Source organism: Macaca mulatta, chromosome 20, assembly GCF_049350105.2.
Source record: "Macaca mulatta isolate MMU2019108-1 chromosome 20, T2T-MMU8v2.0, whole genome shotgun sequence".
Classification (NCBI taxonomy): Eukaryota; Metazoa; Chordata; class Mammalia; order Primates; family Cercopithecidae; genus Macaca; species Macaca mulatta.
The window spans coordinates 52458903-52472035 of NC_133425.1; the positions used below are offsets into that span (position 1 = coordinate 52458903).

The following is a 13133-nucleotide window of genomic DNA, read 5'->3' on the forward strand; positions in this document are numbered from 1 at the left end:
GTGGGTTGGGAGCTTAGCTTTCAAAAGCAGCTCTGAGATTCTAGGCCTCCTGGTTCTGGTAGCAGGAGCAAGTCATAGGCCCCTAGACTCCAAAAATATCCATTAAAGAGTGTTCTGATTTGAAGTCTACCTGTGGAATTCAAAATGGAACAGAATGATCATGTTTCTCCTATTGCTTTCAAGAAAAAAAGAAAAGGTTTCCAATGAAATTTGAAAATGAAAGGCTGGCCGGGCACAGTGACTTACGCCTGTAATCCCAGCACTTAGGGAGACCAAGGCAGGTGGATAACTTGAGCTCAAGAGTTTGAAACCAGCCTGGGCAACAAGACCCTGTCTCTACATAATATTTTAAAAAATTAGCTGGGTGTAGTGTAGTCGCAGCCTGTAGTCCCAGCTACTCAGGAGGCTGAGATGAAAGGATTGCTTGAGCCTGGGAGATGAGGCTGTGGTGAGCTGTAATCGCACCACTGCAGTCCTTGGTTTCTTGGGAGAGCACGTTGGCAGAGTCATCAGGGTGGAGGAACATATGCTTGTGACTGTTATTACAGGGCTAAATTTTTATTAGAATTACTGCTCCAGTTCGTGTTTATGCAGCAGGGCTGAGCTCCAGCTAAACCTGCATGGACAGATAAAGGGTTGATGGGGATTCATTCATTCATTCATTCATTTATTTATTTATTTATTTATTTATTATGAGAAGAGGAAGAGGGGAAGAAAGTAAATCTCACTCTTTTATCAGGTAATGACTACTGATCATGATTGCGCTTTCTGCCTTGGCTGCCAGGAAGCTCCAGACTAACACTGGACTTTGTCCTTCTTAAATAATTGCTTATCTATTTGCTTTTTTGTGTCATCTACCTCACTCTACCCTGGTACAAGCCAGAGGAAATCATCCTCTCTCTGAACCCGTGTAGCATTTATCCAGGGATTTATGTATTCCTGCCTTGGCTTGTGGCTATTTGTTGGCCTTACCTCCCCTGATGAATGGTATGCTCCTGAGGACTATGACCATGCCTTATCCTTCTGTGTGTCCTTCAAAATAGCCAGATTGTGTTTAATGCATATCTATACGTGTGGAATGAATGTTGGCTAGATAAGATTTTTTTTTAAGTCTGTCCATGAAGAAAAAGGAACTAGGAGTACTCCTTTCTTTTTCTTTTTTCTTTCTTTTCTTTTTTTTTTGAGACAAGATCTCAGACTAGAGCCTGGCAAACACAGTTCACTGCGGCCTCAACCTCCTGGGCTCAAGTGATCTTCCCACTTCAGCCTCCCAAGTAGCTGGAACCACAGGCGTGCACCACTATGCCTGGCTAATCTTTAAATTTTTTTGTAGAGACGGGATTCTCTATGTTGCCCAGGCTGGTCTTGAACTCCTGGGCTCAAGCAATCCTCCCGCCTCAGCCTCCCAAAGAGCTGGGATTACAGGCTTAAGCCACCACACCTGGCTAGGAGTCCTTCCTTTAACAATGAAAATGTCTTAAATCATCATGTATGTTTCCTTGTTGGCTTTAACTCATCATGTATGTTTCCTTGTTGGCTTTAGCTATCGATAGCTTCAAGTACTTTAAAGCACTTTAGTGTCAAAGTGCTATAACATTGTCCAGGTAGAGGACCAGGACTGCAATAGACACACCTGTGGGCTCCTCAAGGCTCAATTTCTTTCTTGCTTTTTTTTTTTCCAGACAGAGTCTCACTCTGTCGCCCAGGCTGGAGTGCAGTGACGCGATCTCGGCTCACTGCAACCTCCACCTCCTGGGTTCAAGCGATTCTGCTACCTCAGCCTCCTGAGTAGCTGGCATTACTACTGCCACCACGCCCGGCTAATTTTGGTATTTTTAGTAGAGATGAGGTTTCACCATCTTGGCCAGGCTGGTCTTGATCTCCTGACCTCATGATCCACCTGCCTCAGCCTCCCAAAGTGGTGGGATTACAGGTGTGAGCCCCTGCACCCATCTTCAAGGCTCAATTTCTTGGTCCTGGTTGCTGAGGAGGTTGCAGTCCAGCCTCTGGCTTCCTAGGCCTTCCCAGTGCCCTGTACCTCCATTGTTTCTCTGCACCCCCTGCATTGTACAGGTTTTTTTTTAATGTGTGTTCCCCTCTTCCTCACAAGCATCAAGTCTGTGAGCCCTTGTGGGCAGGGACCCAGATTCCACCCTGTGCACCCCTGGGCCCTGGTGCCATACTGGCCTGGGGCAGCCATTGGTTGGGGAAGATGTTGTATGGGTTCATCACTGTCTCAAAACCAGAGGAGCCACACCCCAGAGGAGGAAGCCGGCGGAGTTCTGGTATCGTTGCTGCAGCTGGTGTTGTGAATCAGGCCGACGAGCAGCGCATCCTCTTACCCGGCTATTTCACGACACCAGGGTTGCATCATACCCATCCTCTCCAGGCGAGCCTCGTGGGACCGGGCCGGACGCAAGGACCTGGGGATGGGGTTGGGGTGGGAGTCTGTGTGTGAAAGCTTGTCCTCTGCAACCCGCTGGATCTCAGCCCAGACCGCTCCTCAAAATCACCTGCAGCTTTCAAAAAACTCTGATGTTTGCCCCTCACCTCCTCTTGCTCAGGTCCACAGAATCTCCCATTAGAATGTGAGCTCTAGGAGGGCAGGGTCTGTGTCTTGTTCCCTGTGGTGCCTTCCTTGCCTAGCACAGGGCGTGGTGTGCAGTAGGGACTCAATAAACGCAATGGGGTGAAGAAACAATTAGATCCCTTTTAGCCTCATCTGCCACCATTTCTTCCCTCCTTTCCCCACCCCACAGCACTATGTGGGCCTCAGTCCCACTGCCTCTCCCCCTGCACTGACCACACCCCTCCTGAGCTCCTTTCCCTCCTCTCCCCTGTCCTTATCTCCCCTCCATCCTCACCCACACACCTACCCTCCCCTCTCCCCTCCTTCCTCTGGACAGCCTTCCTCCTCTGCTGGCCAGTTGCATGATCTCCTTGCTGGTCTATCTGCCAGGTTAGGCTGTGAGGTTCAGTGCTCGGTACACAGGAGGAACACAATAAATGCCGAGTTGCCTCTGTAGCCGCAAAGACAGGAGGCCCTGAGCTTCTGAGGTTGCAGCAGGGCCTTCTGTCCTTAGCGTTTCAGGACCTGCATCTGGGGTTTCTGCTTCTCTGGGATTTCCGCTTCTCCGGTTTCCTGACAGCTGAGAGTTTCCGCTTCTTCACTGCTCCTGTTCTGTCTGAGATCCAGGAGATCCGAAGGGCCCACGGCACTCAGCCAGGGGAGAGGGATGCCTGGCACTGGTAGAGGAGGCATTTCCATTTTGCTGCTGCAAAGCTGGGGTTCACCCAAGTCAGTTTCACGCTCAAAGTCACACAGAAATGGCCAGAACTGAGACTCTTTGCAGCCAAATCAAGGGCTTTGCTCCAGGCACATAGAACCTCAGATCAGAAGGGCCTGGCCCATGGGTTCTCCCGGAAGCCAGAGTCCTGAAAGATAGGGACTGTGTTTGACCTAGCACTGTGTCCCCACTGACCATCAAAAAGAGTGCCTCTGTAAACATTTCTGAAATTGATTAAATTCCATCCAAATGCAACTTCCCCTTCCTGGGGATCTGTGCTTCGGGACAAGGTGTCTGACAGTCTCTCAGCATGTCCTGTTGATGAGTCCTTCGAGGGGACCTGCTAAAACCCTATCTTACCCCATAGAGAGGCAGAGGGGCAGAAGAGGTTTCTTGAAGAAGCAAATGTCCCCCTGCTGAACAGAAAGGGACTTTGGAGCTGAACAGGCCAGGGTTTTCTGGAGGGAGGAGCGAGTGACTTGCCCAAGGTCACCCTTGGCAAGCACAGTCAGGGCCCCTCACTCTGCCCAGGGCCACAGCGCTGCTGGAAACCAGCCCGGGCCCCTTCAGGCTCCTTCTTCTGTGAGATCTTAATCAGGAATTTTCCACAGTTGCCCAGGGACAGGGTGTGTAGGAATGGTGTGAGCGGATAAAGGGCAGCTGTGATTTTCGCCAGACAAATGGCAGTTTAAGAGGGAGATGAGCGATAAGATCTGCCCCGAGGGCCCCATGAGGGACTGAGCAGAGAGAGGCCTCCACAAATCCTCTCCCCTAACAAAACCAGGGTGGGGCCCTCAAGCCTTCAGCCCCACTGGCAGATGCCTCTCTGAGGAGGGGCTGGGAATCCAGGGAAGTGGGTAGGGAGGCCTGTGGGTCATTAAGAGGTGCCCTGAGAAGATTTAAAAATTAACACCTATGGTAAATGTATAAGCTTTGCAAAAAAAAAAAAATGCACAGTGATCGTAACCTTTGGGGTTTGTCATTGAGGTCCTGTTATCCTCAGCTCACCTCTAGATGCGAAACTAGAGGCTGAATGCTGAGCTGAGAGGGCCTGTGGAGTGGCCAGTTTCATCAACCCTGCTTGGGGTCATTCTGTCAGCCAAGGATTTCCACGGAGCCGTCCTTCGCCCTCTTTGCTTCTGTGTCCCCTTCATAATTCAACGAGCGTTTGTTGAATACCCACTCTGTACTGTTTTGTTGCCTGGGATTATCACTGAACAAAACAGGGCCAGATCCCTGCCTTTGTGAGTCTAACAAGGTGGATAAAATTTCTGTCTCCTCCCCAGAAAAGTGCACTGACGTATGAAAACTTATCCATGATTGTGTGGGACTCCTAGACCCTCATCTTGGAGGTGGACTCCCCAACAGTGTTTGCTGCCCTAACACCGGCTGAGCATTTCACCTACCCGTTCTGCCTGGCCCTACAGCTGAGTAGGTACACCTGTCCCCAGTACCTCTGGACGAGGAGTAAGAGGGTTAGCAAGGGGGACAGAGTGAGCCAGCCAGGCCTACCTGTGAGTTCCCAATCACCCAGTGCTGACTTGCTGTTGGGGGTCATGGAGCCCTAAGAATTTCGAGCACTGTAGAGCCAGTCCTGTGGGGGACCTGTGTGAACTCTATAAGCCCAAGTCTAAGAGGCAGGGCTACGGAGGGAGAGGAGGTGTGTCCCTCCGTATCCTTCCCAAAGATGACCAGAGCCAGAGCATAAGCCAAGCTCAGATGTCTAGAGCTGGCGATGGCCTTTCTATCCCCTGCCTCCAGGAAGAGCAACTTATTCTCTAAGAATCAGGTCAGGGGTCCCCTCCTCCAGGAAGCCTTCCCTGGCTGTCCCTACTCTGACCCTCCTCCAGGGACATCTCTCCCATTGCTACCCTCACTACACAGCTGGGCTGATCTGTTTCCACACTGATTTCCCTCACGAACTGAGCAGCTTCGTGAGCACGGGCACAATGCCCACCATGGGTGTCCTTGGCTCCTATCGCCACCCATGGCATGGTGGGTGGTCAGTAAAGGTTTGTTGGGTGAATGGCAGCAAGATGGGAAACTCAGCAGAGGTGACAAAGAGATCAGTGATTTTCTTGTGAGCCACTAGGTCACCCCACTTCTGAGTAGCAGACTCCAAGATCGGGGAGTGTGTGCAGGGCATTCAACAGGGAGCCTCTTGGGGTCAGTACTTGTGGGTAGAAGGGAAGGAAGCAGGGCTGGACAGAGGGAGAAGTAAGCTTCGGTGTATACCCAAAGCCTCAGCTAGGGCAGGGTGCCAGGTCTTTATACCCATATCCGTCAGTCATTGAATGCTGGCCTCTGAGAAGAAAGGTGACCACAGGTGAGGCCAGCACCATAGGGGCTGACACTGAGAGCCCTCATAACAGCTGGGAAAATACGCCCTCCATTTCTGGTGACACATCAAGTGTGTGCCCACTAACTCATCTCTCAAGACCCTGACTCCCCTCTTGCATCCCCTGACAGCTCAAATTTCAACCACTTCCTCCCTGCAATGGCTTAGGCACCTCTGGTAACGAGAGTGCGGCTCCCATGCCACCAGCATTCAAGGTGTGGCCTCAGAGTGCTGGCAAAATTGGGTCCTGACCTGGTCCAGCACTGGTAGGGGGACTGCTCCTATGGGAGCTGGGGTGCCTTGTCTGGGATGGTTTCAGGAACCAGGAAAGGCGCTGGCTCCCCAGGCTTTATAACCCAATGGCCCTGCAGGCAGAGCCCAGGGAAACCCATACTTTGGGTGGTGCCTAGGGGCCCTGGAGGCCACCGGCTGGTCCCAAGCCCCAGGGCTTGTCAGTCTATTGGTGGATATGGATTCCAATTCTGACCTGCTGAACTCTGGTTTGAAGTTACTTGTAAATATACTGAGATGTCTCTGGAGGGACACATAGACGTTGGGAGACAGGTTGGAGCTAAAGAGACTAACTTTGGGTGTGTGTGTGTACATCTTTTGAAATGTTATACCAGCTGGGTGCAGTGGCTCATGCCTGCAATCCCAACACTTTGGGAGGTGGAAGGCTGAGGTAGGAGACTCACTTGAGTCAGGAGTTTGAGACCAGCCTGGGTAACCAGGGTGGGGTGGTTGGGGTGACTTGAAACCCCATCTCTACAAAAAGTAAAAACAAATTAGCCAAACATGATGGTGTGTCCCTGTGGCCCCAGCTACTTGGGAGGCTGAGGAGGGAGGATTCTTGAGCTCTGGTGGGTGAGGCTTCAGTGAGCTGTGATTGTGCCACTGCATTCCAGCCTGCGTGACAGAGGAAGACCCTATCTCAAAAAAAATTATGTAATTCATCTATTCAAAACTACTAAATAATAATTTAAAAATTTTTATTTATTTATTTATTTATTTTTTGAGACAGAGTCTCTCTCTGTTGCCCAGGCTGGAGTGCAATGGCTCAATCTCAGCTCACTGCAACCTCTGCCTCCTGGTTCAAGCAATTCTCCTGCCTCAGCCTCCCAAGTAGCTGGGATTACAGGTGCCCGCCACTACGCCCAGCTAATTTCTTTTATTTTTAGTAGAGACGTGGTTTCACCATGTTGGCCAGGCTGGTCTCGAACTCCCAACCTCAGGTGATCTGTCCACCTAGGCCTCCCAATACAAAATAAATTTTTTTTTTTTTTTTTTTGAGACAGAGTTTCGCTCTTGTTGCCCAGGCTGGAGTGCAATGGCGTAGTCTCGGCTCACCACAACCTCCGCCTCCTGCCTCCTGGGTTCAAGCAATTCTCCTGTCTCAGCCTCCTAAGTAGCTGGGATTACAGTCATGCGCCACCACACCCAGCTAATTTTGTATTTTTAGTAGAGACGGGGTTTCTCCATATTGGTCAGGCTGGTCTCGAACTCCCGACTTCAGGTGATCCGCCCATCTCGGCCTCCCAAAGTGCTGGGATTATAGGCATGAGCCACCATGCCCTGCCCTAAATAAATTTTTTAAAACCAAATACTAATATGAAAGGTTTTTGAACTCTTATAGAGTAGGACCCATAGTGTGTCCTCAGGCCACCAGGCTATCTCTAGGATCCCTTATAGGACCCCTCAGGGTCCTCTCTGACAGCTGTTCCTTCTTGGGTCCTGGCTGGAGATCTCTGCTGCCCCCAGACTCAGAGGAGCCACTCCAGGACTCAGGGAGTGGCTGGCTTTGGGCCAGCCCAGCCCTGCAGATCCAAGGCGGGTCCTCTATCTCCACAATCAAATGGTGCTCTGCCTCCCGCCCTGTCTGGGGACCCTGCTCACCAGCCACAGGCGGTTTAGGCCAACCTCCCTGCCTCCTCCCCAGTGCAGACGCAGCCTATAAAACCACCCTATGTGTCCTTGCCGACCCTGGACACCCAGGCGACAATGGCAGAACTGCCCTCCACAGAGACGCCTGGGGACGCTACTTTGTGTAGCGGGCGCTTCACCATCAGCACGCTGCTGAGCAGTGATGAGCCGTCTCCACCAGCTGCCTGTGACAGCAGCCACCCCAGCCACCTGACCCACGGCAGCACCTTCTGCATGCGTACCTTCGGCTACAACACGATCGATGTGGTGCCCGCGTATGAGCACTATGCCAACAGCACCCAGCCTGGGGAGCCCCGGAAGGTCCGGCCCACACTGGCCGACCTGCACTCCTTCCTGAAGGTAAGTGCTATCTCAGAAGACTGGCCACTTCCCTGCTGTGTGACCTCGACACAGTTACCTAACCTCTCTGGGTCTCGGTTCTGTCATCTGTGCCATGGGGATGGAGGAGTATCTTCTTCCTGGATTGAGAGGCCCCAGTGAAATAGTGAAGCTGCAGAACTCTGCACACATGTTGGAATGTCTATCAGCCAATCACTAGAACCCCAAAGGTAGAGTGGGAGGCCTAGAGAGGTAATGAGCTTCCAGTGAGTAGAAGCATGCAAGCAGGTTGCACACACCTGAAAGAGATAGGGAAAGACGGGCCTGGGAAGGTTCACCTCAGACAGGGGGCTCGCCAGGCTTGCTGCTTGGGAGGCTGGACTGTGAAGAGTGGAGGGCTGGAAACTGGATTGTCATGACCCTTGTCTGGCCTCCCTTTTCCCATGTGACAATTGGGCAGAATTGTTCTTTTTTCTTTTTCTTTCTTTTTTTTTTTTTTTTTTTGTTGTTGTTGGAGACAGAGTCCGGCTCTGTCACCCAGGCTGGAGTGCAGTGGTGCAATCTCGGCTCACTGGAACCTCCACCTGCTGGGTTCAAGTGATTCTCCTGCCTCAGCCTCCCGAGTAGCTGGGATTACAGGCGTGCACCACCATGGCCAGCTAATTTTTGTATTTTTAGTAGAGATAGGGTTTTGCCACGTTGGTCAGGCTGGTCTCGAACTCCTGACCTCAAAGGATTCACCCACCTTGGCCTCCCAACGCGCTGGAATTACAGGCATGAGCCACCACGCCCAGCCCAGAATTGTTCTTGATTCTGAAGCTAAGACTTGACAAATTGACAGGACTTTTCCCCACCCTAGAGCAAACCAAGACATGGCCCTTTGCTCCACACTGAGATGAAGTGCCAGGAAGAAAGCCCCAGAGGAGGGCATCAGTCACTTGGGGCACAAACCAGGAGACCTCCCAGTGCCCCAGAGGTAGAGGCCTGGTTTCAAGACCCAGCCCTCCAGGGACCAACTATGTGGCCTTGGACAAGCTTTCACCTCTCCAGGGTGATAATAATCCTGTCCCCCGTTACAAGGCTGGGCAACTGCCTAATCACTTCCAAGACCACTGCTGTCCCAGGGGGAAGAGGTGTTATGAGCAGGAGCGCCCAGGACTCCCAGTCTCCCGTGGCATCTGATCTTGGCTCACTGCAACCTCCACCTCCTGGCTTCAAGAGATCCTCCTATGTCAGCCTCCCGAGTAGCTGGGACTACAGGTGCATGCCACCATGCCCAGCTAATTTTTGTATTTCTTAGTAGAGACAGGGTTTTACCTTGTTGCCCAGGCTGGTCTTGAACTCCTGAGCTCAAGCGATCCACCCACCTTGGCCTCCTAAAGTGCTGGGACTACAGGCATGAGCCACCGCTCCTGGCCTAGGGAGCATTTTAAAAGCCCCTCAAGCAGCTCAACACCCAGTGGGCTGAGGGGCCAGGGGGTGCCCGGTATGGGGTACAGTGGTGCAGGTCAGTGGGCTGGATGCAGAGTCGCCGTCCCTAGCACCCCTACCTGCCTGACTCGTGGTCTCTGGGCTGCCAGCAGGAAGGCAGACACCTGCACGCCCTGGCCTTTGACAGCCGGCCCAGTCACGAGATGACTGATGGGCTGGTGGAGGACGAGGCAGGCACCAGCAGCGAGAAGAACCCCGAGGAGCCCGTGCGCTTCGGCTGGGTCAAGGGGGTGATGGTGAGTGGGGTGTGGGTGCTGCTTGATGTCCAGAAATGGGGGTGGGGTGGCAGAGCTCCATCCAGGCTCAGCTCTGACTCTCAGGCCCTGGTGGGGCTTCAGTTTCCCATCTGTACAATGAATTCAATGAGTTAATAGATCAATCAATAATAGATTATTGCCTGCCAGGAAGTAATTAGAAGAAACTGTATTTCCCTAAAAAGCCACCAGGGGGCTGCACTAAACACACAATTCCGTAAATGTGTTTTTCTCCTCCATGAAGGGAAGGAAAAGGTTTGCTGTAGTGTAGAGCAGGATTAAGTTTCCAGACAGTAGAGAATCAAGTACATTTGGCTTTGGAGACATTATGGGACTTTACAGAGGGGATCTTATGGGATGTAGAAGGCTTTAGCCCTGCTCTGGGAGGCAGGAGGCTGGGGTTCTGATCTTAACGCTGCCAACTTGCTGTGCCTCCGTTTCTCCATCTGAACCACGAGCCCTCCCCGACCCCCAGATGCTCATATTCAGAGCTGGGATCTCCCTCCCGGGCTGTGTTGCCAGAGCCGGGAACGGCCCTGCAACTCAGTGGGGCCGGCAACTACACCAGCCCCTCCCACCTGGAAGCTTCAGCCTCCATCTCGGCCTTTGGTTTTGCTTTAAATTTGGAAGCTGAAGTCACAGCCCCCTGAGCTCTGATATCTGCTTGTACATGGGGCACTGGCTCACCTGGCATTTGCTGAGCTCCCTGTAAATGCCAGGCTCTGGATCAACTGCTGACCACTGGGGCCATGGTCGTGCCTGGCAGACACAGGATCCTGGGCTTGGGATGGATACAGTGAGGGGGGACAGTGCTCGTAGCCCAGCGTCAGGCCTCAATGGGAGGGCGGGAGGGATAGGTGGGTCTCTGGGTGCCTCTCACCCTCTTGCCCCATAGAACCAGACTCGGAACCTACTGACGTGGGTGAAGAAGGGACCCAGTTGTCCCCAGGGCCTAGGTGCTTGATACCCTGCCATAGCAAGGGACAGGGACTTGTTGTTTGGCCTTGGGGTGTCCACCCAGGTGCCCTCTGACCCCCCTGTCCTCCCAGATTCGTTGCATGCTCAACATCTGGGGCGTGATCCTCTACCTGCGGCTGCCCTGGATTACGGCCCAGGCAGGCATCGGTGAGTGCCCCTCTGGGGAAGAGGAGGGAGGGCCTGCCTGAATCCTGTTCTTCCCAGGCCCCGAGGTTGCAGGATTAAACTTGAGCTGCAGAGACCAAAGGGCCAGGCCTGCTCCTCCCTGGTGCCGTCTCAAGCCCCTGCAGTGACAGGGGTCGGGGGGTGTGGCAGAGGCACGCTGGACATGGGGTCAGTAGGCCTAAGGGCTATTTGCCCTCAGTAAGCCACTTAACCTCTCAGAGCTCATTTCTACCTCGAAGCATGCAGGTTAGAAAGTTGCCCTCTGGCCGGGCTCAGCGGCTCACACTTTGGGAGGCTGCAATCCCAGAACTTTGGGAGGCCGAGGCAGGTGGATCACGAGGTCAGGAGTTCAAGACCAGCCTGGCCAACATGGTGAAACCCTGTCTCTACTAAAAATATAAAAAAATTAGCCAGGCTTGATTGGCGGGTGCCTGTAATCCCAGCTACTCGGGAGGCTGAGGCAGAGAATTGCTTGAACCTGGGAGGCAGAGATTGCAGTGAGCCGAGATCACGCCACTGCACTCCAGTCTGGGTGACAGAGTATGAGACTCCATCTCAAAAAAAAAAAAAAAAAAAAAAAAAAAGCTTCATTCTGTAGCCTACAGCTGCTCTGTAGCCTGCTGTGTGACTTTGGGCAAGTTTCTTCACCTCTCTGAGCCCTGGATTCCTCATTAGGAAAATGAGGGTGATAACAGAACATACCTCATGGAGCTGTTGCGGGATTTACAGGATGCAGGTAAAAACACAGCACAGATTTGGCTCCCAGAGGTGATCACAGAGTGGTAACTGCTACTTTATTTTTTTATTATTAAATGAGGGTAGCTTCCCCCTCATGCCTAACAATCCAACAAATGCTGGCTCAAGGGCTCCCTGGCTATTCAGAGTATGGCAGGAGGTAGACAGAGACCCATTTTTTTTTTTTTTTTTTGAGATGAAGTCTCGCTCTGTCGCCTCAGGCTGGAGTGCAGTGGCATGGTCTCGGCTCACTGCAATTGCTGCCTCCCAGGTTCAAGCAATTCTCTGCCTCAGCCTCCCAAGTAGCTGGGATTACAGGCATGTGCCACCATGCCCAGCTAATTTTTGTATTTTTAGTAGAGACGGGGTTTCGCCATGTTGGCCAGGCTGGTCTTGAACTCCTGACCTTGTGAACCGCCTGCCTCGGCCTCCCAAAGTGACAGAGACCCATTTTTCAGATGAGAAAACTGAAGCTCAGAGAAGGGAGATGAACATAGGTTGCATGGTGAATGAGTAGGCAAACTGGGGCTCCTCCCCGGGAAATGCCCTGCCTAAGCTTTGGGTGCTCCCTGCAGTCCTGACCTGGATCATCATCCTGCTGTCGGTCACAGTGACCTCCATCACAGGCCTCTCCATCTCGGCCATCTCCACCAACGGCAAGGTCAAGTCAGGTGGGCCATCCCCCTTCCCACCAAGGCCCTCCTCTCGTGGGCTGCTAATCCTGGGAACAGGACTCCCAACTTCCCCAACCCAATGGGACACCCAGCTGCTCCTGTGGTTCCAGGAGAGGGCTCTAGGCAGGCTGTCTACACCACGAGATGGCCTCAGCTGTCTCCTGCGCCGTGGGTCCCGTGGCCACCCTCTCCTGGCCTCTGCCTGCCCCGAGTCCACCCCAGCGAACCGACTCCTCTGGTTTCGTGGTTCCCGACTCTGCCCTGATAGGTGGCACCTACTTCCTTATCTCCCGGAGTCTGGGCCCAGAGCTTGGGGGCTCCATCGGCCTCATTTTCGCTTTCGCCAATGCTGTGGGTGTGGCCATGCATACCGTGGGCTTTGCAGAGACTGTGCGGGACCTGCTCCAGGTGAGGCCGGGGGCTGGACCCTGGGTAGAGGGATCCGGGTAGCCCACTGCACTCTCCTCCGCCCCGTCTAGGCGGGGCCCTCCTGCTCCCTGCCTGACTTCACCCATCAGGAACCACAGCCTGATCACTGTGGGTGAGAGTGACAATCTCACCAATAAAGACCATTCCTTTCCCAGAAGTCCCCTTTGGCGGGGGTGGTGTGTGGCCTTTAGGGCCACATTGTCCAGGCCCATGCAGCAGCTGCTTTGCGGACACGATGGCAGGGGTGGTGCTTGAGTTAACGTCGTCCTAGAAGAGTGCACCCCACAGGAGGTGCCTCCTAGGTGGGCAGAGTCTGGGGGATGGGGAGTTCAGAGGGTGGCTTGCAGCCTGGCCCATTTTCCCTTCTCAGGAGTATGGGGCACCCATTGTGGACCCCATTAATGACATCCGCATCATTGGCGTGGTCTCCGTCACTGTGCTGCTGGCCATCTCCCTGGCCGGCATGGAGTGGGAGTCCAAGGTGAGGAGGCCATGGAGGAGGGGGACGTGGAGGTGGTCACGT

The 13133-nt window shown here is 53.2% G+C and overlaps 1 protein-coding gene and 2 non-coding genes across 52 annotated transcripts in view; all 3 read left to right on the forward strand.

The window, feature by feature from the left end:
• Window positions 1–2289: 2289 nt before the first annotated feature.
• MIR138 (microRNA mir-138) lies at window positions 2290–2373 on the forward strand. The gene has a single exon (NR_032410.1). It is a non-coding gene; the product is annotated as a microRNA mir-138 (primary transcript).
• Window positions 2374–7350: 4977 nt separating this feature from the next.
• Window positions 7351–7411, forward strand: MIR7181 (microRNA mir-7181). Its single transcript, NR_128362.1, has one exon. It is a non-coding gene; the product is annotated as a microRNA mir-7181 (primary transcript).
• Window positions 7412–7502: 91 nt separating this feature from the next.
• Window positions 7503–13133, forward strand: part of SLC12A3 (solute carrier family 12 member 3) — a 97595-nt gene continuing 91964 nt past the window's right edge. For 24 of the 50 annotated variants that reach the window (XR_013411774.1, XR_013411781.1, XM_015126219.3 and 21 more), the window contains exons 1-6: window positions 7503–7905; window positions 9468–9611; window positions 10679–10754; window positions 12083–12178; window positions 12450–12589; window positions 12981–13091. Coding sequence is in view for 42 of the 50 variants with exons in the window: in XM_015126219.3 (XP_014981705.1) it covers window positions 7624–7905; window positions 9468–9611; window positions 10679–10754; window positions 12083–12178; window positions 12450–12589; window positions 12981–13091 (849 nt within the window). In the remaining 8 variants the exon portion in view is untranslated. Of the gene's footprint in view, window positions 7906–9464; window positions 9612–10678; window positions 10755–12082; window positions 12179–12449; window positions 12590–12980; window positions 13092–13133 lie in introns of all 50 variants that reach the window. The other 26 variants (XR_013411779.1, XR_013411777.1, XR_013411780.1 and 23 more) reach the window with 4 other exon arrangements.